The sequence below is a fragment of the Aedes aegypti genome, chromosome 3 (assembly GCF_002204515.2).
Source record: "Aedes aegypti strain LVP_AGWG chromosome 3, AaegL5.0 Primary Assembly, whole genome shotgun sequence".
NCBI classification, from domain to species: Eukaryota; Metazoa; Arthropoda; class Insecta; order Diptera; family Culicidae; genus Aedes; species Aedes aegypti.
The window spans coordinates 21,084,385-21,111,045 of record NC_035109.1 but is presented as its reverse complement, the minus strand read 5'-3'; the positions used below and the strand labels follow the sequence as shown (position 1 = coordinate 21,111,045).

Genomic DNA, 26,661 nt, shown 5'->3' with positions numbered 1-26,661 from the left:
AACATTACACCGTTAAGCAAAGCTGAAAAAACTGTTTCTTTTCCATTCCAAGGGATTCTTTCTTTTCTATGGAACAAATAAGATTCTTTTTATATATTTCTTTAATTTTATTTATTCAATTATTCAGTACATAACTAACATTTTATCTTAAAACTATCTATTTTTTCAACCGGGAAGATTGTCTTTGGTTGCTACCACCAGAAGATTTTCGTTTCTTTGTAGTATTAAGAACAAAGCATGCTGTATTTTCTTGGTTTTCATATGCATCTGAGAATTCACTCGCAAAAATGCTTCGTTCGTCTTTTGGAATAAATGAATGATATTTTTTTGTTCCAGGAATTGGAACAAGGTTAGAAAATCTCTCCTGAAGTAATTTTTCAGCCTCTGAATAGTCATTTTCAGTTGCATAGATGAATTCCCAATCTTTTTTAAATTGGTCTTTCACCTTTTGCGACACAGCCCCGTCAAAAAATTGTTTGGCGTTATTAATTTCCGCTGACTTTCTAATACTAGCATCTCTAGCCATTCGCTTAATATTGCCACCGATACCATCACATGGACCTTTTCCATGTGAGGTTGGGAAAAAGTGCCATTCTGCTCTAATTTTAAAATCATTTTCATGGTTGCATACATTTTTGAAATTTGATTTATTTTTGTACTGCTCTCCGCAACCATCAAAAAGATAAATGATTTTTTCAAGCTCAGGAAATTTATTTTTCAATCTTGAAATTAGTTTTGTTTGAAAAGCATAAACTGATGTCGTGTTATGCTTTTTTATGTCAGCAATTACAACAAAATTTAAGACTTTGATCGTAGATTTGTCTTTGTAATAAATTACAAATGGATGTATTGTTACTTGAGGTCGTACAAAGTAATGGCTTTGAATGGAATCTTGTACCACGCACGAATAATTTTCCGCGAAATCCATCTGGCACATTATTTCTTTGTTTTCAACTAGTGATTCCTATTTAGCTCTAATAAAATTATTTTGTTTATCTACTTTGAATTGATGCACAAGAAACTTCTCTGTGAGATTTTTCAAGTTTTCTCTAAAATCATTTACATTTTCCTCTTTGTTGATAATTTCACAACGAGGAGAAATAATCCAAAAACAATACTTAACTTCTTCAACGTTGTTTTCATCTAAGCGATTGGCAACAAAATCTAATTTCTTTAATTTACAATCCTCACAGGACCTCAAGTAACAATCACCTGTACTATTTGGACATATCATTTGACTAGTCAAAAAGGTGTTAAGTTTTTTTCTGTATTATGAACTTCAAAGCAATTAGTTTTTTTCAATGCATCAACCATGAATTTCATATTCTCATGTATCATGCAAACACAAACATTCATGGCCGATGAATCCTTTGTATAAACACATTGTTTTGGTTTAAGTTTCCAGAACGATGTGAATGAGACAGATTCCTGTTCACTCTTACAGGTTTCCAAATATTGTTTATATAAACTATCCAAAGGGTCTAGCAAAAGGCGTTTTTGAACATTTTGGCGCACTCCATTGGGTAACTTAATAGATATGGTATCTTTCAAGCCAGGAAATGGCCGACTGATATCATCCCTTAGGTAAAAATTTGAAACTATGTCTTGGACATCTGATCCATGCGAGGGTCGTCCTACTTTTGAAAGTGGTTGAATCCCTAAATTGTATTTTTTTGATTCAGTTATAACGTGTTGAGACACGTCAAAATGAGCTTTAACTTTGGCATATGACCAATTCCTAGGAAGTAATTTTAGAAGTTCAATTTGCTTGTCAGGTTCGGCTTTTGTAACAGCTGAGTTCAAATTTAATAAAACGGAATTAAAATCCTCTGTTACATCGATAATATTAGGCGGAAACCAAGTCTTTATTTTACTCAAAATTTGATTGAACATTTCGTCCATAAAAGAATTGCGATAGTTACTACTAGAAGCATCCAAACGTGAAGATTTTACTTGAAAAGAAATTTCCAAGAATTTAGCAAGCTCTTGTATTTTTTGTACATTATTTGTAGAACCAACTGACTCACCCGAGGAAGGAGTTTCCTTTGGCGACGCCAACGAAGATAGTGGTGAAATTTGTTCCTCAAACGCCATTGCTTCTGGAAGATCCGTTACGAGAGCCTTCTGGTCACCGGTAATGGAGCACTTCACGCAAATTTTCATCTTTTCCGTAATCCACCGAACTCCATTCGAATGAAGCTTACTGATGAGGCCTTGGCTGATCGATCGTAGATTTGTCCTTACTGATTTGTGACCGCCCAGTCCGAAGGGGTTACAGCATAAAGAATTGTATTCGTAATATTGAACTTTGTCCATTTCAACAGCTTCGGGAAAACTTTTTTCACTTTACAAAAAATAACAACGAGGAATATACAGCTGATAGACAACACTTGCACTTTCTCACTGCTCTTTGTTAGTTTTTGGTAAACTTATGATTCTCAAGCCATTTCAACGCTTTAAACTTGAATTGGTAAATACCTATTTGTCATATTGTCTACCCATTCATTTAACTGTCAATTTTGTAGTTACCTAACAGGAAAAAATTGCCTACATTCTGATTGAAGAAAACTTTGTTTCAATGTGGTTTCGTTCTTAAGAAATTTTGTTTATGAACTTATAAATTTGTAAATATATGGTTCAAACAGCTCATCCTAGCAATATTTGATCATGTTTTAGGAACGAAAAATGAGCGTATTGAAAAATATTGTAGGATTGGATCTTATTGATCGCTCTTTTCAAATATACTTTGTTTGAAAGCTGGAATAGCTAATCGGGTTTTCATTATTTGTTTTTATCAACAGTGACAAATGTCCTGGGAAACTGATTCCATTTCAAAAATTTCATATTTTTGAAATAATTTGAATCCGGTTCGACAAGTCATGATGAGTCTTGAGTCATGATTTTTAAACGAAAAGGCATGTATGGCAAATCTTTGCATTTTTTATAAAATTGACCATAGATCAGGAACTTAAGAAAAGTACATCCTAAAAGTTACCAGAATTGAAGTTTATAAAGTTTCTTTCTTAAAAATATTTTATTAAAAAATTTCCGCGAGTCCGGCATAGATTTTTCAGCTTTACTTTATGAATTTCCCCAACGGTGGAAAATTTTGTGGAAAACTTTTTTCAGTTCATACTTTTTTTTTGGATTTCTGAGAAAATTTGCTTAAATTTTCATATAAAAACTTTGTTTCTACAATGTTTCGTTCATGAGTTATGATTTTTCAAAGATAAGTCTTATATGGCACATCTGGACATTTTTCGCAAAATTGGCCATAAGTCAAAAACGAAAAAAAGGTGCATTCCAAAAATTTCAGTGATTAAAGCTTATAAAATTACCTTCACGAAAATATTTTTTTGAAAATTTTCCACGAGTTCGGGCATAGTTTTTCCGGCTTTTCTTTACGAGTTTTCCCAACGGTGGAAAATTTTGTGGAAAACTTTTTCCAGTTCATATTTTTTTTTGGATTTTTGAGAAAATTTTCTTAAATTTTCATATCAAAACTTTGTTTCTACGATGCTTCGTTCTTGAGTTATGATTTTTCAAAGTAAGTAGTGTCAAGGGAAAACAAAAAATTTCCACCTGAGTTTTCCGGAAAAATAGGCGACCCTGAATTTTTCTCAATTTTTTTTATTCATATATCCATGAGCCCTGCCTGTGGAAAAAGTTTTATGAAAATCTGAGACCCTTCGGCCCAAACCCGTACGGTAATAAAAAAAAATCCCCAGCTAGAAACCCTTGAAAACCCAAAATCTCGGAGAGAAAATAGCTTAAAAAATAGAAAAGCGCAATTGACTCTGAACAGTTTTGAATACGTTCACGAATCACTTTAGCTTCGATGTACCCGGGATTGTATCCCGTTTGACATAAATTCGTTTGGCATAAGCTCGTTTGGCATAAAGCCGTTAAGCATAAAGTCGTTTGGCATAATGGCCGTTTGGTATAATGATTGACTTGTAATGAATATCGGCATTTTTGAAGCTTTTAACCGAGATTACCAAATCAGTGGTGACCCATAGCAGAAATTTTTGGTAGGTTCTCAACAAGTGGGATGTTCGATCAAAGATTTTCCAAGATATGAATGTCAAAAATTGTTGTAACATTAGAGAGTGCATGACTAAATAAAACTCGTGACGGGTCTGGAGGAACATCTTTTCGGAATAATAATTTTCTCTACATCCCAGTACAAAGAGTATATTTGAGCTTGTTGCGATATACATATTTGAAAATAGTAAATTAGCAAAGAAAGCTCGCAATTATTAATAAAGGTATCGCTCATATAAAATTTCGCTGTAGATCAAGCTCTGTCCCAGTTTGGAAGTAACACTTGATGAACATTACTTGGTAAAAGAAGTGAAAATTGATTTACAAAATATTGAAAGCTCTTATTCACCGCCAATTAAATAAAGAAGGGTGCATATTACATGGTCAGTTCGTTCACCACCTTGAATTGTATAAAGTTACGACAATTACAAGCGCCAAAAACTTTTCGGGGAAGTGGACTAATCGGGGAAACGGGTGAAGTAACTGTAGTAATCGATTTCTCTTTTCGCTGATAACTTGAGCAGATCAATGTTATCGATTGCCGTTCTTTTGTCAGTTGAAAACAAAATAATATCTAAAAAATATAGGTTTGTGGGCTTTGTGGCCGAGCGGTTAGTGTCGTCAGACAGTGAGCGCATCGTGTCATGGGGTGTGGGTTCGATTCTCGCTTCAGCCATTGAATTTTTTCATCAGAAATGTTTCGCGGCTGTGCCACTGGAGCATGCTTGTCCGTTGTCTAGTGTTAAGTTACAGTCTGTGCAGCTAAATGGCTGAAGACGGTGTCCGTGTCTTTTTTTTTTTTAAAGAACAGCCTTTGTTTAAAAGAAGGTGAAATTTATTTAAATAATAATAATAACCTAGAATTATAGTTACATCATATTTAGAAAAAAAAATAGAATGTTTAAAAGAAGGGTAAATTTGTGATAAATATATCAAAATCTTCAGTGCAAAAATGTATTCCAATAGCGAAACTTCAAAGATGAATTAATGTATGAAAGAGCAGTAATTTTGGATAAATAATAAAATACTTTTGGCAATATCTTTTCTTATATGCTTTAGTTTATTCAAGAGCATATGATTGTTGATTCAATTGTAATTTTGTATAAATTGAATTCAAAACAAGCCTGATGTCATCAGAAAGATTCAATAGAAACGTATAAACGAATGTCATCTTAAGAAATGTTTGGTTTCAGACTCATTATGCCAAACGACTATTATGCCAAACGACTTTATGCCAAATGACCATTATGCCAAATGACCATTATGCCAAATGACTTTGGCTTTATGCCAAACGACTTTATGCCAAATGACCTACCACCGAACCCGGAGGTGTCTGTTGAGTTATTTATGTAGGGATCATTTATCGAATTATCAGACAACAATTAAAACTGTGAAAATATTCTGGCGTAGTTCTTAAAGTAATTTATGGAACAAATTATACTGAAATTTCATAAAAAGAACTTATGAACTGCTCCTTGTGTGTCCTAGATGAATTTCTTAGACGAATTTTTACTAGTAGCGTTTTAAGTTTTTGGTATTTGAAAGGACTCTAGAAAACTTTTTGAGAAAATCCCGAGATAAGATTGGAGGAACCTTTAACATATTACTTGGAGAAATCTTTCTTTTAAGCTACGAACTGAGATTTTTGACGTTGCATCATTATGCCATTCGATATGACCCAGAGAAATGGTCATGAAACACTTAAATGGAGGAACTGGCTTTGTAAAAAAATCGCAATAAAAAAAACAGGCAGCGATATGGCTAATACATTTTCCGTGAGAATTTTGAAGTATTGAGGAGTTGTTTTGTCTTGGCTTTGATGGTCACTATTTCAAACCTAATCGGCTCTTACCGGCCCAGACAAGTACAAGTTTTAATCACGCGCGTACAAATCGACCATGCTGAATGTTTCCGTCGATCGTACGTTAGTTCACTGGTTATAATTGCAAACTTCACCATCATCGCATCATCGTACTACTATCGTATGAAAGTAACTTTTAACGAACAACGCCATGGGCAACCAGTAAGGGAAGACGGGGTAATATGCATCCCTCAAGAGGAAAATACAAACTTTATCTGTGAAACAAAATGAAAAACTTAATTTAGTACTATACCATTCAATTCTACTAAAGTTTGTATTTTTTGTATCCTTCATCAGTGTCGTGTACTTGACTCGACTTAGTCTAGTATACTCGAGTCTAATACACTGAAGACGGCCTTACAGTTGTGGTCGGAATTCGCGTATCTGTCAAAGGTTACAAACACTAGTGTAATTAATTGGTATAGTACTAAATTTGGGTTTTCATTTCATTTCAGGTATGCTTCACTAAACAGCTCAGAGATTTATAATCATTTTTATTTTTTTGTTGTTGTAGAAATTGATCAAATAAGACCAAATTTCCTTTAATTTTAGAAATATTACAGTGAGGCGTTTCACCCCGTCGCGACGGCACATTTTACACCGCAGTTCCCCCATTTCCTCTGCAATCAGCCGCTGGCGCTTCGTCAGTGTCTGGACCTATTAGCAACCCTGGGTAAAACGCCATGCGAAGTGAAGTCAGCTGATCAAACCGTGTGTTGCATATGTGAAGAAATCAACCGGCGCCCCCGGAACGGACATGAGGAAGATGCAATCGATCGCTTTGATTGATGAAACATCCCTTCTTCCATGGCCACACGGATGAGGAAGTATAAATTATACGCTTCGGCATTTATTCTAGTGATTGGAAAATTGCACATGTGACTTGAATTGGCGATCAATATATCGTAAAAGATGAAGCAACTTTAGTTTTTATTTACCCTGTGAAATTGAATGCAAACAAGAAATAAGTTGTACACAACTTGCTTCAACTTATTGTAATTTTAGCTTGAACGAACATATTAAAATTCTTCAACTTTGCAGATGTAGCGCTTCTTCTTATTTCTTGAAGCGACACAGTAAGGTTTTTCATGGGTGGAGGACTTGATGCACAAAAAATCGTTTTGACCTCCAAATCTGGATTCTAATGAAGTTAAATGAACTACAGTCGCCTCTCAACATCTCGATATCGAAGGGACCATCGAGATAGGGAGAGATCGAGACAAAGAACATTAAATTAATGAACACTAGATTGAAAATCACTCCGTTACTAGGAAAATAATAAACAAACAAACTTCATTTCGGGTTTCCAAATTGTTCTGAATCGCTTAAATCTGGTCTTTGATAATGTTCATATCGACATATAGAGAGAAAATTGGGAACAAAGAATCAACAAGATTACATCGAGATATGGAGATATCGAGATAAGGAGGATATCGAGATATGGAGAGAGGAATCGTATGCAGAATGAAGGGACCAAAGCAATCATCGACATAGGGAGAGATATCGACATGTAGAACATCGAGATATGGAGAGTCGACTGTAGCTGGAAACCATCGACCATCCAAAGTTTCCATCGCAGTACCGTGGTTGCTGAGGTCCACATGAAAATCGGCAAGAAAAAAAATTAACCAAAACTAAATGGCAAATTAATCGTCTCAGGGGTCTGGCCCGACATATCGCAAGTCGCAACAGAATGGGTCCACCAGTGCAGTGAACGCGACAAACGCTGCGCTAGTTCATTCCGACCGAGGTGACCATACACCAAGGGGAGGGGACGCGCACTCGTAGGTCGATCGGATCGTGGAAGCCAATTTTCCAAACGTGTTGTGATTCAGTTAAAATTTAGCGCTGATCGCCTTCGGTTGGTTGGCTTTCGGTTTTCGGTTTGCAGTGTTTCAGCTGGTTAAGTGCAGTTTGTTTTTCATTTCGGTGAGTTTTTTTCTGTTCTTGAGGGCTAACAAAAAGCGCCAAAGTTGTTCATCATCAGTGCGCTGCTGCTGTGTGAAAAGTGTCGAGTTTGATGATGTCGGAGCTTGGCGGATGGATCCTTCACGATGTGTCTGAAATCGTTGTTAACGAAAAAAAAAATGTCCAAGAATTTGGCATCAACTTTTCGAAAGATATGTGATTGAAGTATTTTCTTCCTAAATTTGGATATATTTCTACGAGGGAATCAAAAGTTATTGTGATTTGAAGGTTTTTAGATGTTTTGGAAGGGCTATTCACATTTTTCAAAGTATTCAGTGCATCATTTAGTAATTTATGAAAAACTTTGTTATTTTAAAAGATAACCTGATGACATGTTCAGCAAAAACACGGGTTTTTATCTGTCGAACAACCTTTTAGAAGACACAGGATATGTTAAAATTTCTATAAAAAAGTTATGAGAAAAATATGATTTTTGGTAGTCATTCAAATAAAACGGCATATATCCAAAAAAAAGTATCAGAACAATCTACATACAAAACCATCAGAAATCTGAATCTCAAACAAAAAAAAAACGAATTTAGCAAAAAAAAACGGTAAAAAAGGCGAGTGTTCGGCTTTCGAAGCATTCGGGTATTGGAAGCAGCACGGTATCCTGAAGCATATGAACATCTCTACCAAAAAAGGTCAAAATCCTCATATCTCGCTGGCCTTCCAAATTCACAGGGAAGAATCTTAAATCGAATGGTGGGTGCCAAATTCTTGGACATTTTGTTTCGTTAACTACGGTTTCAGACACACCGTGTCCTCTAGCTGTGCGCAGCGGGTGTCAGCCAGTTTCTCCCGCTGGAGTGATGATAAATAATCCATTAAACGTGAGAAATTTATGGCTCACCTTCCACCAAGGCTCGGAAAGCTCAAGATGAGCAATGAAAAATTGATACTTGTCATACTTGGTTTGCCGTTGTATGGGGAGTAACAACGTGTCATGACCTGACGCTGACAACGACCCCGTACTTTCTGTGCTGGTATAGTTTTCCGAATCCTCGAGTGAGACGACGGCGAGCAGGGTTCAATTACAGCTCGCATACTTGAAGAGAGGATTGATGGTGGTTCTCGAATGGTTCTGGTCGCTCGAAAGAGAAGATCACTAGGGTGGTTACAATTATGGAAAAGTTTGAAAATCTAATCTGTCATGTTTTCCTTCTAATACGATCCTACCCCGAGTGGTTAGAGTTCACGGCTACAAAGCAAAGCCATGCAGAAGGAGTCTGGGTTCGATTCCCGGTCGATCCAGGATCTTTTCGTAATGGGAATTTCCTTCACTTCCCTGGGCATAGAGTATTATGGTACCTGCCACACAATATACCATTGCGAAAATAGCAAATTTGGCAAAGAAAGTTCTCAGTTAATAACTGTGGAAGTGCTCATGAGAACATAAGAAGCTGAGAAGCAGGCTCTGTCTAGTGAGGACGTAATGCCAAGAAGAAGAATAAGAAGAAGAAGACTTAGGATAAATCAACATAGATATTCCAGTTTACCGATTTATTATCTTAGCTTATTCATATTCATAAGAAAGATTGAATAACATTCATGGGAAGATCGAATTTACAAACTTTTCTTTAAAATTTGAACCGCCCTCACACGCGAAATGAGCTGGAAAGTTGGGCAATTAATTTCTTTTATGTTTTGTCATCGTTCGCTAATTGACCGCTTTGAAGGTGTTTTTCACCCAATTTGGCATTTATTTTTTTTTTTCATTGATTCACTCCGGCTGCCAACCACATGTTGTTCAGATGCTGCGTTTGAATTTAGAAGCTGACGAGAGAGGTGCCGTAAATTATCGTTGTACACACTTGCTCTAGTTTATTTCTTGGCATAAATTTGAGCGTAAAATATTCAAGTGCACATTTTTAGATTGATGAGGAACGGTGCTGTTGATACTGTTACCTTGGCACTGTTGAATGGGACGTAAAAGAATGAGGATGAAGAAAATTCTCCTTGGAATCTAACATTATCTTCAAATTGAAACTAGATTAATTTTGCTTTGCGTGCGAGACTTATTACAAAATGTGTAAGGAGCCAAGTATGGCGGTCCAAGTTTCGATTTTCTGTTAACAACTGGATAGACATTTTTATATTTGCTACATTTGACATTTGAGGGTGTTCAACCTCAATGAGAGTTTTGAAAGTTAAATTTGTATCTAACATGAGCCCTATATACTTAACTTCATCTGACCAATTTATTGGAACCCCCTTTATAGTGACAACATATCTACTTGGAAGTTTCAAATAAAGAGCTTTTGGTTTATGTGGAAATATTATTAGTTGAGTTTTGGAAGTATAAGGATTTTTTTCTATCTTTGTTCGTTATAAGAGCTGCTTTTACTGTATATGTGTCCCATTAGGCACAATAAGCATTTTTCTTGTTGTTTATGATTGGATGTGTCTGGATTCAATGCAAAACTTATGATTTATGAAAATGTCAATCCTGAGGCGCCGCAATGCCTCAAGCGAGAAAAAAAACACGGGTGGAAATACTTTTGCACTTAACACTTTATTACACTTAACTATTTACACTATTGCTTGAACTTTAGTCAGCTCACTTAGTGTTGTACACTACTTGACCTTTAGCCGGGTCAGAAAATACTGTTTGCTCGTATCTGGTTGTTCATTGCCTTTTATAATGTTTCCGAAGGTATCTTCCAGCTTAGAACATTTCAGAAAGGTTGGGAATCTGGATATACTGCCAGGCAGAGTGTCGATGTAAACGATGTAGGCCCCTGCTGAGTACACGGACCACAAATCAACCTAACTTAGACTTCTTTTGACTCAATTCGGCTCTTCCGTGGGAAAACCCAAATTTGGGTTAATTGGCATATAGCTCTCAGTAGGTAGTTTTCGTTTGACAACAACGATAAAAAGCAACTGAATGCAAAAAATCTACCCAGCGTTAGCTTTCCATGTCTCCGTAGTGGGTTAGAATAACTTAAATCTAGTTATATGAGTTATTCTACGGACATTCGACGCTTAGTCGGTGCATCTCTCTCTGTTTTTGACAACAATGCTGTCGCTAGGAAAATAAAACAACCTATAACCGTCGGTAAAAACTATATCTCGAAAACTTATTCAAATAGTCTCAAGTCAGAAAAGTGACCAAACTTACTTTATTGATCCTACGTGTTTGGCAGACGAAATTCCACACGTTCCGCTCTTACCCAACTAGATTTTTCACCTTTAGAACGTTCCGGAATTACAAAACGGCCTAAGTAAGAATTCCTTATTTCGCAACCCAACCGCTACTTTCACCGCTCCGTTGTATGAAGAGAAACAGTGACTTAACCACGAATCAAAACAAAACATTACTTGAGCCCATTTTACACTGGTAGTAAAACGTCGAAAGTAACTGAATGAATCGGCTTATCATTATGTTTTAATTATTTTTGTGGAAAATAATAGAAACTACCTAGTTTTTGAACGCGAGCTGATTGTATGCAAAATTTAAACGATGTACACGGCGAAAAAATGTTAAAGAGGTCATTCATTTAAAAACAGTTTTAGAAGACAGGTTGTGATTCTTCTTAATTAATTTTCTCAAAACCGTATGAAAGTTACATACGTCGATTTGAAAAAGTAATCGTGAAATGCAGTTTACTCAAATTTGAGTTTGAGGAACTTATTTTTTGGAAAGACTGATTTCTCCGTCTACTATCTGGATGACGTTCACTCAATGTCAGCTTTAGCCAAGGCTGGAAAGCGTCAATATAAATAGAGAGTGTCGAGCGACTTTAACATAGATGCTTTCCTCACTGTCATCGGACGGCTAGATAGTGACAGAAACTTTTTTGAAATTCTCTTTCATTTTTTCGTCGACTATAAATGATCATGTTTACGATTCCGTCACAAGCCGTAGGAATCGTAAACATGATCATTCATAGTTTATTATCTGGTATGATTATTATTAATATCGCTGAAATCATACAAGGAGATCCACTTAACTCATGAAACACATTTACTTCCTGAAATTCTCCATAGATAGAAATAGCATTTATAGCAAAACAACAATAAAATTGCTCTCATGAGAGTTCCGTCACTGCGACGTGACGGAGTGAGCGCATGAAATTTAGCTTCGTCTAGTGACAGTGAGAAGACTTGTTTCTTCAGTGTCGCAAGTCCATCATGATACTTAACAGCTCTGGCTGTAGCTGTTATTATCAGCTGCGAGTCATCCGTCGGCTTTGTTGCATTGTTGTTTACATTCGATCGGTGGCAAAGAGCGGCGTCGGGTGTGTAGTGGTAAGCGCGATTGTCTCTCACCCCAATCGGTCGTGTATCAATTTCCGTCGAAGCCGTTGGGATTTTCTGAGGAATAAAATCTCTGATCACGTCTTTCTTCGGAAGGGAAGTAAAGCCATGTGTTGATTGGTTCGATATATGGGGTCCCAGGTGTATGTGAAGGCCTCCCTGGACGTCCGTGTTTAGGCTTAGTATCAGAAATAGGCGGACGTAAAACTACAACTGATGCCAAAAGATGTCGGTTGGCCAGAAAAAAAGAAGAAGAATAAGAAGAAGATGGATGGCAAATGGGTTGGTAAATCGTGCTCAATGAGAATCCTGATGCGTAGTTGTCTATTTGGATAAGAAATATTGCGGAGCGATCGATTTGGGCGCGAACATACTCCCCCCGGGTTGACAAGAATTCTAATCGAAGCTTCTTGATGGCAGCTGTCTTCTGGGGGTTCCGTTTGACGATAGCAAAGACGGTACTACCGGCTCTCGCTCGAACCTGGGATGTTTGTTTCGTCTCACTTTGCGGAGCAGATACGTTGCTCGTTCCGAAATTCGGTCTACGCTTGCAAGAGAGCAGAGACGATGTTGTAAGTTAATCCTTTATGTGAACAAGGATGACTAGATTTGAATCTTCTTCATCGATTGCAACGCTGAAGCTCGTGGGGATCTCTTGATATTCTTCTACGAATATTCGCAGAGCGGTTGTCAACTGAAGAAGAACTGGCTTAGGTTTCTCCATTGTCCAATTCATGCAGAAATTACCATGGCTAATTCTGTGGCTGCACAACGTAATACAACTGGTACATTGGTTGAACGTTGTAGAACGTCCTCTGTTCATTGGGCTGTGACAGTTGTAGGATCTGGATTTCAATCCAAAACTCCTCGGCATACGTCACTGGATGACACGTTGCTATATGTCTGAAAACCATTGCTACTCGATGCCACTTTAGTTGAACTCATCTGCTTGAAAGAATTCGTATCGTTTTTCATCAAACTCAGTGCGATCGACGCAATGCCTTTCTGTTTGGGAGGCTGACGTAGATCGATTAACCTCTTCACAAGCCGGACGGACATTCCACTGCAAGTTTCAGCTCAGTTTAGCCTCTGCTTGACATGAACAGAGCTCGGATTGCTTCCAAATGTCGTAGGTGGTGATTTGGCTGGTTTGATGTTTTATTTTCGGATAGTCTTTGGGTGACACCTGGAGTTTTATCCGACTGGTTGAAAGTTTCCAAAAACCCCACATATTCCGAAATAGGACATTTTTTTTCGGTTCGACGAGTACGAGTCACTACATCTAATCTTGGGTAAGTGAATAGCATCATCTTCACACTCGCTGGTAAGGGGTCATGCACAAATTACGTCACGCTCCAAGGGGGGGGGGTGAGGTGGTGAAGCCAAGCGTGACAAGCCTTACAAAATTTTTGAAGGGCTCATACAAAAAACGTGACAAAGGAGGGGGAGGGGGTCGAAAAAGTCGAAATTTAGCGTGACATAATTTGTGTACCGTCCCTAATTTGGAAGTCTCCTCCTCAACTAGCTTCATTAGGTTGGTAGCTGTCGAAACAAGCAATGACTTCATATATGACAGCCTAGAGTGCTCTTCTGAAAAGGGGTCCACTTGGTTGGCCACAGTGCCATCTCTCGGATTCCCACTGGACGACAGGTAACGCTCTCCATGATCGGCATTCGGTTATACAGCAGTTGTCACCTCGTGAAGAAGTTGGTCGCACAGGACTGATAAGAGAGTTCTTCCCGAACATACTCTGATAGTTCTTTAGCAGCTGGAGATTCGGGATACAGTGGAACCATTTCGTATGGGCCAGAGGTCTCCACCAAAATGGACACTTCATTCACCATAGTTGCAGCCGTCACAGCATTAACGGCAAAATGGCTGATACTGGGACTTCTCTACAATGTGTGGACTGCATCTTAGTAGCGAGCAGGGATGCCAGGTGATTTTTTAAATGTCTTCCGAAAATACGGAAAAAGGTCTTCCAATGTCTTCCACTTAAAAATTTTCAATAACACTTCACTCAGTGTTCCAAATATAACCCAAATTTTGTTGCTATGCTTGAGACTGCACTAATTTGACTATATTTGAGTAAACAATTCCGGTTTGAAGCTGGTGATCTCATAAAAAAATAGGAAAGAAGAGATTTCCTAAAGAATGTTTTTAAGAAGAATTAAGAAATTTTGGAAAGGAAAATTTGAGGAAATATGATTTTTAAAAAAGATAAAGATGGTGGGAAAAGGACCATTAACTTTCAGCAATTCTTCAAGGAACTTCCCAAGAATTACATCAGATTGTTTTTACACACTTCTACTGATAATTCCTTAGGAACATTTCTTATAACATTTCTCCTTAGGAACATTTCTATAAGGTCTTTCAAACTTTTTTCAAATTCATTCAAGAATTCCAGACAAAATATATTGGAAAATTCTAGCAAAAAATAGATTACTTTCTTCTTCCTAAATTTCCCCAAACAATTTTTCTGAAGGTAAAATGCATGAAGAGATTATTCCAAAAATTCTTTCAGTGATAACACTTATATCCTATTAGAAATCCCTTTATATTTTTACCTTTTTAAGTTTTTACAGCATCAGTTATTCCAAGAATTCTGCATACGATTTCTTTACCAAATTCCCAAATGTTTCTAGCGCTATTTCAATAATTTTGTTTAGTTTTTTTTTAAAGATTTCAATCCTCTTTGATATGTTTCCTGGATGTTTGTATTTGCATTCGTTTGATATTTATCCTTAATTTTTTTTAAATGGCTCTGCTTCTATTTGAAAAAATGTCAAATGGCTACTTTTTATGAATTGCTTTCAAAAGATTTTTCACGGATTTCTTGAAAAGTTTATTACGAAGATATATCATGAAATTTAAAAAAAAAAGAAATATTTAAAAAATTGAGTACATCCCATTAGGCATAAAGACGTTAGGCATAAGGACGTTAGGCATAAAGATGTTAGGCATAATGGACGTTAGGCATAAAATAACTTGCGCGTGTATCATTTGAAACTCGTCTTATATCGAAACATTTTCGGGCCCATTTACAAATTCAATTACGCTGATGGGGGTGGGTATCTGTCCTTAAGGTGTGACAGCTCATAAAAAAGTTCGATGTTCATACAAAAAGTGTTACGAACGGGTGGATTGATTGGCTGGTATTAAATGACTTCTTTCGGTGCTATGAAATGTGACCATGAACCGAATGACAGATATGGAGGAACATTGGTTGTCATTGTTATTGTTATAATTCTAAAATCCAGCTCAATCTATTTTTGTAAGTATCAATTTAAATTTGCGATGTGCAATCAAAGTGTTATTTGTTTTTAAAGATGTTAATCCTCTAATACCCAAATTTTTATTTTCGATTTAAGTATTATTTTTCGTTATCTAAAATCGTTCTAAACACGTTTTGGGCATTTATTTATTTTTATTCGCAAATTTTTAAATTTTGGTTTTTGATTTTTATAATTTTTATTTTTGAACATCCCTAGCTTTTTTCATTTTTTCTTGAAGTCTTTTCTAGTTGTTGATTTTTGGCAATAATAAAAATTTAAATTGTTACGGTATTTTTAAAAATATTAATTTTTTATTTTTTTTCGGAGCGTATTTTATTTTCCGTGTAACTAACGGAAAAACAGGTTTGAAATGATTTTAATTCCACCAGGCTCTTCGTTTGTGATAGGTTAATCGTAGAAAAATATAAAAGGTACGATTTTTTATTTTACACGTTAAATGAAGCCCAGGCATTTGTAGGTTATATAAGAATGCAATTTTTCAAACAATTTCTAAAAATACAAAAAAGTTTCAAAAGTCATAAAAAACTTTTCTTATATGCGTGTTATGAGTCAAGGTATAAGCCAAAAATAAAATCATTTTGATTTGCGAGCTACGAAAAAATACACAAAATTCCAAAGTGTACCCCGTCTAAGGGCGGAGTTGGTTAATTTCAATGTGTATGACATTTTGTGTTATATTTCTCTTACATAATTGAGTTAATTCTAAAGAAGGGAAATCTTCCATATAAATATTAATACTTATAGTGCAAATTAGTACCTTGAAGACAATAATCGAGAGGCAAGTCAGGAATTTATGTTATAGGTGACATAATCTTCAGCAATAATTTTCTGGTAGTATGACAACTATCTTCTTGGCGTTACATTGCTACTTCGAGTCTGCTCATCAATTAAATGTAGTGAGAACGGTTCCTTTGCTACTTATGCAAACAATTTTCGATGATATCTTCGAAATTCGTCAAGTTTGTTAAGTAATATTTGATTAAATATTTATTTTAATTACAAAAGTCAAGTTCAAATTCAACATAACACAGTATCCAGCATAAAACATGGCGTGCATTTAGGAGCAAAGTGATATTCCCAATGTTATTGCATAGAGCTCCTACAACTTATAATCAATCAACAGCAAGTCAAAACGAAAATTTCGGATGGAAATATTTAGGTACATCTACAATTCCAAAAACTATTAGAAAAATAAAAACACAAATAACAACATATATTGGAAGAAGGTGCTTTTTCAAACAGTCTTTTCCTCCAACCATTTAATTAACCGTATAAGTATGAAGAAAAGACTATGACTATGATTCAAAAAAGGAAAAATGTATGATGGAAATATTTTAAGCAACAATGACATTATTGTCTCGAAAGAACAGCTTATTAATAGAAGAAGGGAAATTTTCTGATTAAGACATTAGCAGCACTAACTCCAATAATTTTGTTGACATCAAAACTATAAAGAACAGCCTTCAATTTAAAGAAGGGATAATCTCTGATGAAAAATTTGCCTGTTATATGTGTAGAACCAAACCCAAAAGATGAGCAACTGATCATGTACAGCGTCGTTCTTATTCTTGGCTTTCTCATTTGTGCACGATACATTATGCTTTATGGCCAAGAAAGTGAAGAAAACGAAAAGATCCTGGATCGACTAGGAACCGAACTAAGATACCTTTAACATGGCTTTGCTCTATGGTTAGAACTCACGCCACTCACGTTGAGGAACTGAGATCAAATCCCATCCCCGAGATAGTCACTTATGACGTTAAAGTCATAGCTTCGACTTTCTTCGGAAGGGAAGTAAAGCCGTTGGTCCCGAGATGTACCAGCCCAGGGCTAAAAATCTCGTTAATAAAGATAGGAAAAAAAATATCAAAAAGGTTAGTACACAGTAAACGATTTCTATTTTTATTTTGAAAATTATGCCTATCGTCCATTATGCCAAATATCTATTATGCCAAACTTCCATTATGCCTATCGTACTTATGCCTAACGTCTTTATGCCTAACGTATTTATGCCTAACGTCGTGCACCCTAAAAAATTACCTTTATTCAGTATTTATTGTAAATATTGCTTAAAAATCCTTAAGTAACTTCTAGATAATTAAATGTGCAACGTTAGGAAAAACTTGAACACGTATCTAAACTAAAACATATTTGAGAATTCCTTACAAACCATCTGGAATCTTTCTAAAAAAAATAGAGTAATATCTGAAGAAACTTTACGTGACCTCTTGGATAAATCCATGGAGGAATACTAGTAGAAATATCTAGACTAATGGTGTTCAGAACAATACTCTCGGATAAATACTTGACGGCGTTCTTAAAAAAATGTCTTGACGAATCCTCATTTTTCAAAACCCGGTGGAATTAAAAAAAATCTTGGTACTGATTGACGAGTTCGTGATTTGTTCTCAAATAGTGGTTTTCTGCCTTTGATTTATTGTTTCTAAGATCTAATAATTTCAGAAAAAAATAATGCTTTAGAGATCGTTGAAAAAGCGGAGGATATTTTTTAAATTTTAATTAAAAAATTGTGTATTTTCTTCATAGAGTATAGAAGGAAATCTTGAAAGAGTAAAATAAATATCTCAGAAAGATGGCTGGAGAAATTCTTATTAAAATTCAGGACTTACTCTAAGTCGGATTTTGTTATTATTCATTAAGAATTCTTGATTGAATTTATGACAGATTGATTTTATGAAAAAATATATTCAGAAATTACCAAAGGGTATCCAAAAGAAAAAATCAGATGATAAATTTTGTAATATACTCTTCAATGATCTACTGGAGTAATTCATTAAAAATCCATGGTCGTATTTAACATTTACAAGAGAAATACTTGTAAAACTCTTAGCAAAACCTTGGAATAGTTCGAAATTGATTATTTGATGTGATTAGAGATAATTTCCTTACTGACTTCTGATAGTTATTTTAAGTTATTTTATAAAACGCAGCCAAACTTTGAATTTTTAAGTGCACAAGACGAGAGAATCTGACAACAGTTCGCGTTGAAAATCAATCAAATTGCTTGCTTGCTGGTGGTGGCCAACGGGATAAATTTTCAACGCGGAGCGCTTTTTGGTTCTCAAGTCTTGTGCTCTTGAAAATTTGAGGTGTGGCTTCGTTCTATAATCACCTTAAAGTTTTTTTTTCTAGAAATATTTAAGATTTGCAAGAGAAGTCTCTCAAAAGAATACGTGCAGTTTTCAAGTAAGTCCTTGAGAGATTTGCTTTGAGTTGTTTTGCTGGGCAGATACTTAGATGTTCATGATGAACTTTTGAAGGATTTCGAACAAGATGTGATGAAGATGCTCAACGAAACCAGTGGATTACTCCAAAGGAGGTTTTTGGTATAGATCGATAGCTTTAATACACTGCAAGAATACAAAAGTTAGTTTCTCATAACGAAATTATTCAGAAAAAATATTGTGGAAAATCTTTGATAAACAGAACAATGTTTACTATTTTTCCATTGGCTTGTGACCCAATGTAAATTTGAATAAACGATGAAGTTTGATGGAAATAAATTTGGACATGAGAAGTAATTTTGATTTCATTGTTGAGTAATGCCAATATTTATTCTAAGGTTTTCCGCAAGAATTTCTCACAAGACTATGTAAAGATTCCATCTCTCTGAAATCTATGGTAATATTCTTTTCAAGAATAACTTTATGTGCTTACTTTGAACAATTTTTCTCTAAGAGTGCTTCGTGAAGCCCAAGCAGAACAGCTCGATTTTGCGTCGTCCGATAGATTTTGCTCCGCCGGAGATTTTTTTTCCTGTTCCGGAGCGTCTTGCTGGGTAGTGCTTTGTGAAGACCAAGCAGGACATTTCGGTTTTGCGTCGTCCGATAGATTTTGCTCGCGGTTTCGCGCGTGTTCTCGTCGCTGGAGATTTTTTTTCCATGTTTTGAAGCGTCTTGCTGGGTAGTGCTTCGTGAAGCCCAAGCAGGACAGTTCGATTTTGCGTCGTCAGATAGGTTTTGCTCACGGTTTCGCGCGTGTTTTCGTCGCCGGAGATTTTTTTTACGCGTATCGTTTTTTTATACAATCCGATGACTCTGGAGGGATCGGTTTTGCTTTTTACTGGCTATTGAGCAAAAATATTACTGCACAATCGACAAGCATTTCGCGAAATACTATTTATACTCTAAATAAACTATTGTTTTCTCTTTTGATTGCCGGCATTCAAAAGATTAAATTGAAAACACTTAAACAACAAATGTTTATGGTCTATCGCCAGCTTTCTAGGCGAATCCTGACAATTTACTTTCCCTAACCTCCAACTCCGTAGCACTTATGAGGGTGTCGCTGAGTCGGTGGCCTCTCATTAAGCAAGTGCTACATCAACATTTCCTTCCCCTATGTTCCCCTAAGTTACGGTAAAGATGGGCGTGGCCGGGAATAGTGATATTCATGCTTTTAGTATTCTTGTTTATGATTTGAACAAGGTATACTCCCCTGCCTTGTTCCTGAAAGTAGTCAGGATGAGATTATTAAAAATAAACATGAATGTTGCTTGTATCGAATCTACGAAGTATACCGTAACTACGCTAACGCTAACTTTGAACAATTTTTCTCTAAATTTTCAATTTTTTCCAAAATATTCTCTTAACATTTCTCTAGCAATTATTTTGAAGAATTCCTGCAATATTTGTATTTTCAAGAGATGTTTTTTTAAGATTCTTAGGTATTTCAAGGAATTCTAGAGGAGTTCCAAAGAAATCTTAATCTGAATCGTTCTAAATAAAGTTCTAACACAGACAACCAGACGTCACACTCTCATCATTGTTCATCGACCACCTTTTTAACGATCGATTCAAAAATATTGTAGGTGGCCAATCCACCACCCGCAGCGCTCGCATCGTTTTTGTTCGCGTTTGACGTTTACACACTATCGCCATCTTTTGGCCTGTCGGCCAAACACACCGATTTTAGCATTGGGCGTACATGTCCTCATGACTATGATTTGGATCGAGATTTGTTCTAAGTGCGTCTGTTTGTCTGTGGTTCTAAATTGAAAATGTTACAGTTTTAATCAAGACTATATGATTCATCGAGACAAGAGCAAAGATAGTATTAATATTTTTTGTAATCTTGCTGTAGATATCTTCTTCTTTTTCTCGGAATTAATGTCCCCACTAAGACAGAGCCGGCTACTCAGCTATGTGTTCCTATGAGCACTTCCACAGTTATTAACTGAGAGCTTTCTTTGCCTAAGTAGCCATTTTCGCATTCGTATATCGTATATCGATGATAATCTATGCCCAGGGAAGACAAGGAAATTTTTATTACGAAAAGATGCAGGACCGATCGGGAATCGAACCCAGACACCTTCAGAATGGCTTTGCTTTGTAGTCGCGGGCTCTAACCACTGGGCTAAGGAAGGCTGTAGATATTTCGATTTAATAAACTAGCACGACAGTCGTTATTGAAGCAATAAGAAAACCGAATAACTGTTTTATTTTATTGCTAAGAAATTTTATAATTCCCTACCGAAACATTATCATATCACGACTGAAATGAACAATATGGGTTCAAATACTCAATATAATTTTCGTAATGGTAAATGAATAAATGATTGTCTAGCGTTGCTTGAATCAGATATTGACCTAGTCTTTGCGGACAAGAAGCAATTGCTTTCAGAAAAGCACATAAGCTTCACTCTTGGTTGACTAACAACTTCCAGAATCAGCTTCATAAGCCTTCCCCAAGGCTCATGTCTTAGTCCCTAGCTTTATAATTCAAATGTGCCAGAGATTGACAACAGTTTAGAAGAACTTTTCATGCTTAGACAACTTGCAGATAATGCTCCATAAATAGACACGGGCGTAAATCTTGCATAGACCACTGCAAATATTTATATGATAGTAAGTTATCAAATTTTTTACTGGTTCGATTTATTTGAAAACATGAATAACAATACTTGACAAGTGCAACTTATAAAAGATTTCGACATTTCGGTAGAAAATAACATTAAGTATTGCAAGTCACCCCACAAAAGATTATTTAGAAAAAATCCCATTCCGTAGGATTTTTTATAAAATAAAATAATTCGATTCAATATTGAGTCATCTAATTCTGTAGGTTGGTCGGCCATTAAAGACATAAACAGGATTTTTTAGTTTAAATGGTTGACGTTGAGTCAGGGGGGACCAAGAACAAAACTTGGGAAAATTGGATTATTCATTCATTATATGCAAAATTACCTATCTCCATTTCACTTTGATCAGATATGATGAATGCTGTGAACTGTGAGAGATATGTAATAAATTTACTTTGAATGATCAATGAAAATCGATAAAAGTAAGCAGTCAGAGTGGACCAAGTTTTTATTACCATAACAGCGAAAATGATCAGCGCGCTGAGGAACACGAGGAAATTAGAAACATTTCAAGTGATTTGTCAGATTATTCGACATCGAATGATTCTTGTATTCATCCATCAAAAGGAATTCATAGATTTAGCTTAATTGGATGCATTTGATTTTGGTGTTTGACCATTTACCATATCTGGATGGGTGGTCAGAAATTGCAACAATTTCTGTGCAGACTAAGCGAACCAAGTGTTGAATGAAAAGCAATAAACTGATTGACTATTGCATTTTTTTGAATCAATTACAGACCGCTAGAATTTTATGGTAGTTCTATGGTGTATGTATGGAATGTCCTAGAACCCGCTCATTGGACCAATATATTTTGGTCGGTACTCAAGGTTTTCACTTGGTCTACTCTGACTGGACGCTTATTTGAATATTTCTGGTCTTCAATGCCCTGACCCTGCAAAACCTTAATTTTCAAGCTATCGTAATGCCACTGATTTCGGGATTGACGATATGGACTATTGAAGCTTTTACGATACTGGTGTTGAAGGATATTTGTAATCTGTTTATTTTAGAGATATGCACCCAGTTTGACTTTGCAAGTATTAAATGATTGTTATTTTCCAAGAAATTGTTCAGTCAGAGTAAACCAACTCACTGAACGGTGGTCTTTAGTTCAGTCAGAGTGGACCAATGATTTGTCGTGATTATAACTTCACATTATATTGTTTGAAAGTAACACAAAATTGTGTAGAAATATTTGATAAAAATTTGAACAAGTTAAAAAAATACATATCGTAAAGTATCGAAAGTCGTGTAACTTACAAGATTTTAACGTTATTGGCGTGTTATTTGCAACAAAGCTATAGGCATTAGCTAGATCCACATGATTTCCATACCCAATTTTCTGGAAAAAAGTGAACCAAAATGGAGCACGATACTTAAAATATGTACACAAGGTCAAAATAAGTTCTTTGAAATGAAAAAAAAAACACATTCATCAGCAAAATAGTGCGACTCAACAGTGTGACGTCGGACAACCCCTAAGAGCAAGACTTAGCCTCAAACAGCAAAGTACATTTTCAATCAATTTCAGCTGTGAGGCATAGCTGAATGTTTGGCATATCTTTTTATGAATCTAAAGATCGAAAGTTCAATTATGATCATTAATTTTGTTGTTTTTTCCACATGACTTATAAGTTAGAAAAAGAAAAGTAACCGTCCAGAATTTTATCCTGAGACGTAATACGTAATAGATGTATATTCTTGTAAACAAATGCGCATAGCAGAATATAAAGTTTCTTATAAGAATATGAGTTAAATCAACCAGCAAGCGACAAGTTTCACACCCGTTCACTAATGATCTACATCAGACGAAAAAAATAATTATACCATACACCGTCCCTGGAACCGGTTCACCAGCCTGCCGGTGACTGATCTCTAAAAACATTCATCAGATTTTATAGCCGCACCGAAAGTAGATCAAACCAGCTGCGTGATTGCATAATACTCGGAACAACTTTAGGCTCAATTCGCAAAAAGAAACTTCACATGACTCAGCAGCAGCGCACGAAACGAAAGACCCCTTATTTGTATGATCCTTGGAAGGTTCTAAAACCTGTTCGGTAATGATACGCCAGACTACAATGCGACACATGACCGCACCTAAGCTAACCGCTTTACCTTGACAGTAAACACGTGCTTTCCTTTCCCTTTCATTCGCAGATAACCGCTGAATCGCAGCCAAAATGTTGAAAATTGCTTTCGTTGCTGCCGTGGCCATGCTCTGCATGGTCCAATCCGTCAAGGTCGACTATTATGGGTCCCTCTACCATCAGGACGAACTGCACGCTCCCTACAAGAGTGCCAAGGAGCCCAAACAGGACTTCAGCAAGATCCCCGGAGAACCGGGTATAGACTACCCGATCTACCACGAGGTACCACACACTAGCTTCAGCTGTTCGCACGTTCCGGCCATCCCTGGAATGTATGCCAACGTGGAAACTGGCTGCCAGGCGTATCACACTTGCCACGATGGCCGCGAGGGAGACCAGGGAGCTTCGTTTCTGTGCACCAATGGAACCATCTTCAATCAGAAGGAATTCGCCTGCGACTGGTGGTACAACGTCAAGTGTGAGGAAGCGCCGGCCCTTTACCACCTGAATGCCGATCCGGAGCACAATCCCTTCGTGCCGAAGAAAAAGCCGGAGGATGAGCTGAATCACGAAAAGTTCCTGATCCACGTCTAAGCCGGACCAACGTCAGCATGGGTCGATTTTCTCTTTATCAAAGTTTTCTGTTCTGTTTTTTATGTTCTTGCCCGTTCGGAATTGTTAAGTTTTTGCACAAAAGTTCCCTCCGTTTCTTGATTGTTTTGTTTCGTTTGGGATTAGCGATTTTCTCGCAACAACTGAAGCCACACGGACTGGACGAAAGCTGTTGTTCTTGGTTTCTTGCTGTTTTTTGTTCCCAGTTGTAAATATATTTCGCTTATACGCCATTATAATGATTTCGCGGTAGTGAGGTAAGAGTAAGCACGATGATGCAGGAAAATATACGAGCCGAAAATAAGGAAAATTTCAAATTAGGTGCTTTTTATTTGGTTGAGGATAGGGGTGAAGGAGGGGGGAGGGCTGTTACCCAATTCCAGGAGGGTGCAAATAATGAAAGGTGTAAACTTTTTCGGGCTCATTATGCAGTGGGAATAATGCGGTGTGCTTTTGAGGCGATGAGTTCATAGAGAAGGAAATTTGTATGAAGTTTATGCTAGTAAATGTGAAAAAGAGCGGTATAAAACAGCTGTACAAAATGTTAATCTAGATAGTTATGTTTGTACGAACGTATATTGTGCAGTTATATCCAGCAGAATCAATAAGTTCTCGCTAAGTTTTTATAAACGACCTAAGTAACAATAAGATATGATATCGTTCTCTTTTGATCACGATAGTGCAATACTGAAGCTTTTGGAAAGATTGCTACCGTAAAACGGGGTAACTTTGATAATGCGGGTAACTTTGATAGTGCGAGACCCACATCATATTAAACGAAATAACGAAGTTTCTGTTAATCAGTTAAGCAAAACGAATGTAAAAGTGAAGAGTATTAGTATGACTCTTCATGTCAAAACTATTTTCGTTGGAATCAAGTGCTTTTGAGGATTTATATGCAAATATTAAAATTTTTTACGATTTCAGCATTTTTGCAAAGCTTGCAAACAATCTGTTCTACGATCACTATTTGATGAAGTCATAATGAGTTCGTCACTTATCCTTGACAGCATAGTTATAGTAGAACGTGAATTCAGTCTCAAATCTCTTAGCGAAAACCATTTTTACAAACTGGGACCATTTTTGCAATCTAAGTCATAAATTTCCATATAGCGTTAAACGCCTAGAGGTATGCAACGCCCTATAAATGTTCCGAGATTCATTCAATTTTGTTCGACTGTCAAAGTTACCCCAAAACAGAAAACCGACTTTCGATTATATGAAAAATTATATATCCATTTACAATAAATCTTTTGGCAATCTATCAACTGCAATCGATAGCTAGGATGTCAGTACCGTAAAACGGGGTAACTTTGAGTTTTTTCGAAGAAAACTTGATCATTTATGCATGCTGCATGTCCCCGCTGATCATTGATACCGTAAAACGGGGTAACTTTGATAGTTTTTTCGAAGAAAACTTGAATATTTATGCATGCTGTTTCAAAGAATAATAATTTATATTTTTAAAACAAGTACTGGCATCCTAGCTATCGATTGCAGTCGATAGATTTCCAAAAAAATTATTATGGATGGATGTATATTTTTTCATATAATCGGAAGTCGGTTTTCTGCTTTGGGGTAACTTTGATAATGGAGAATGAATCGAACAAAATTGAATGAATTACGAACATTTGTAGGGCATTGCATACCCCTGGGCGTTTAACGTTATATGGAAATTTCTGACTTATATTACAAAAATGGTCCCAGTTTGTAAAAATGCTTTCCGCTAAGAGATTTGAGACCGTATTCAAGTTCTATGATAACTAGGCTGTCAAAGATAAGCGGCCAACTATTCAAAACTACATCAAATAGTGATCATAGAACAGGTTGTTTGTAAGCGTTTCGAAAATGCTAAAATTGTGTCAATGTTTTATATCCGTATAAAAAGCCTCAAATGTTCTTGATTCAAATGAAAATAGCTCTTACATGAAGTGCCATACTAATATTCTTCAGTTTTGCATACGTTTTGCTTAACCGATTAACAGGAATAATGATATTTCGTTTAGTATATGGTGGGTTCCGCACTATCAAAGTTACCCGCATTATCAAAGATACCCCGTTTTACGGTACCCCTAAACAGAAAGCCGACTTTCGATTATATGAAAAATTATATATCCATTCAAAATAAATCCTTTGGCAATCTTCCAACTGCAATCGATAGCTAGGATGCCAGTACTTGTTTTAAATATATAAACTATAATTCTTTGAAACAGTATGCAAAAATATTCAGGTTTTCTTCGAAAAAACTATCAAAGTTACCCCGTTTTACGGTAGTTCCAAAACCCAGTAAAATTTTACCGACCCCTGTAATTTAATCTAAGTGTATACTCACAATCACAGCACCTATCATCTTTTTATCATCAAACATCCTATCATCTGCAAAAAGCTACCGCACTGTTATTAGAGTCTGACCCAGAATTGATCGAAGTTTTGTCCATAGTAGTCCTACGTCAACCCCGCGGACATCACCCACCCCAATTTTTTTCACTCTAGGTCATAGAAAATGGATGAAAATGCTTCTCTTAATATATTTGAATGTGTTTTTTTTTCTAGAAATCGTAAATCACGTAAAAAAACGTTTTTCACTGTTTTCGTCACAATTTTGTGCGATTTACAAAATCATTTTTAGGTCGATGAATAAC

General features: G+C 36.2%; 1 protein-coding gene across 1 annotated transcript; it reads left to right on the top strand.

Annotated features, from left to right (window-relative positions):
* The first annotated feature begins 7,711 nt into the window (after nucleotides 1-7,711).
* LOC5566759 lies at nucleotides 7,712-24,336 on the top strand. The gene is made up of 2 exons (XM_001651111.2): nucleotides 7,712-7,834; nucleotides 23,478-24,336. Exon 2 carries the CDS (start codon nucleotides 23,501-23,503, stop codon nucleotides 23,999-24,001), a length of 501 nt encoding a protein of 166 aa, XP_001651161.1. The 5' UTR covers nucleotides 7,712-7,834; nucleotides 23,478-23,500; the 3' UTR covers nucleotides 24,002-24,336.
* Nucleotides 24,337-26,661: the final 2,325 nt, after the last annotated feature.